This window comes from Aplysia californica, unplaced genomic scaffold (assembly GCF_000002075.1).
Source record: "Aplysia californica isolate F4 #8 unplaced genomic scaffold, AplCal3.0 scaffold00175, whole genome shotgun sequence".
NCBI lineage: Eukaryota > Metazoa > Mollusca > Gastropoda > Aplysiida > Aplysiidae > Aplysia > Aplysia californica.
The window spans coordinates 61,665-63,132 of NW_004797445.1; the positions used below are offsets into that span (position 1 = coordinate 61,665).

A 1,468-nucleotide genomic window follows, 5' to 3' on the forward strand; every position below is an offset into this window, starting at 1 on the left:
ACACACACACACACACACACACACACACACACACACACACACACACACACATACACCTACACATACACACACTCACACAAACGTTCTCGCACAAACAGACAAACAAACAAATACGCGTACAAGGCGGTGAACGAACTCAATGAATTACACAAAATTCAATGATAAGGAAACATTCAAAGGAGAGGCCAAGAAACCGTTGACTCATGCCGAAATTTACTTGTGTGGCATCCTGGTGAAATCAGGCGCTCGTCAAATTAATCAAATCGAAGAAACCGATATTTTCCCTCCCTCTGGGCAACTTCTATCGATTTTTTTTTGGGCTCAACACCTTAACTGTTCATTTTAAAAACACATTCCTGCAAGGATTTTTATTGAAAAACGTTGAGCACGAAAAAAACGTAATTTGCAGTTTCCAAGGACACTACAGCTTTGGAAGTCATCAAACTTTAGCGCTCATTTTCTTGCAAAATTGGCCTCCGACACAAGCCGACCCATCCACCTCCTTCACTCGCAAATATCTCGTTTTGGTTCAAGATGGTAGGGTATTTAAAAAAATGAAAACCAATGCAAATTAACAGGCTTTAAGATGATATCAACACCTCCATAATCTGTCAAAAAACCTGACGAGCGCCTGATTCCACCGCGTCATGACACATTTAATTTGGATTTTGTTTCCCTACCAGGCACTGCGACCCCAAAGACATTCGTATCTTGCACGAACCCAGCGCGGTTCATAACGTTCGACACTTCAGCTGTTGACACATTCTCCCCTTTCCACCTGTAGGGAAAAAAAAGAATATTGAAACGCTTTAAGTCGCTCTTCACGTTGGCAGAAAACAAAATAAAACGTCTTTTTTCAGAATAACTTTTCATTCCCTATAAGTTAGACGATGTGAGTTTGATACTAAGAAAAAACTCCATTTACCCTCATATGTGATTTTTTGTTTGTTTGTTGAGGTTGTTGCAACAAATCGATTTTTGCTTTTCGAACGTCGCCAAAAATCGGTGCGCCTGTAGCAGTCTCATTTTCTAACACTAAGAAAGTAAGCATCATTAACTTTCTATCATAGTCTGAATTCTAAAGCATTCTCGTGTGTATGCTTCTGTGACCGTCTTGAAAGTTGCTTACAACGAAAGGTATTTTTTTCCCCGCTTACATTTGTTTCAAGTCTGACTCATGGAAAATGAATACCGCAATTTTGCTAAAATTTCACTGCAATTCACACAGACAAGGACAAAAAACAAAACAAAATATTGTTTACTTATGGTCAGATGCAAACCATTCTATCCGTCCTATTTAGACAAGCTAATATAAGCTCAGTGTCAAAAATCGAAATAAATAGATGATGTCTATCAAAGGTTATTACAACAAAAAGCCGTTTAATTAAAAAAACCCACAACAAAACAGCCTGTAGGAGTGGGCAGGATAAAAATTCCAGTGTCGAGAAGCGGAAAACGAAGAAGAGCA

General features: G+C 38.8%; 1 protein-coding gene across 1 annotated transcript in view; it reads right to left on the reverse strand.

The window, feature by feature from the left end:
- The window catches only part of LOC101862269 (very long-chain acyl-CoA synthetase), a 20,725-nt gene that overhangs the window by 4,411 nt on the left and 14,846 nt on the right, over positions 1 to 1,468 (reverse strand). The window contains exon 10 of the mRNA XM_005098198.3: positions 681 to 778. Within this exon, the coding sequence (XP_005098255.1) occupies positions 681 to 778 (98 nt within the window). The remainder of the gene's footprint in view (positions 1 to 680; positions 779 to 1,468) is intronic.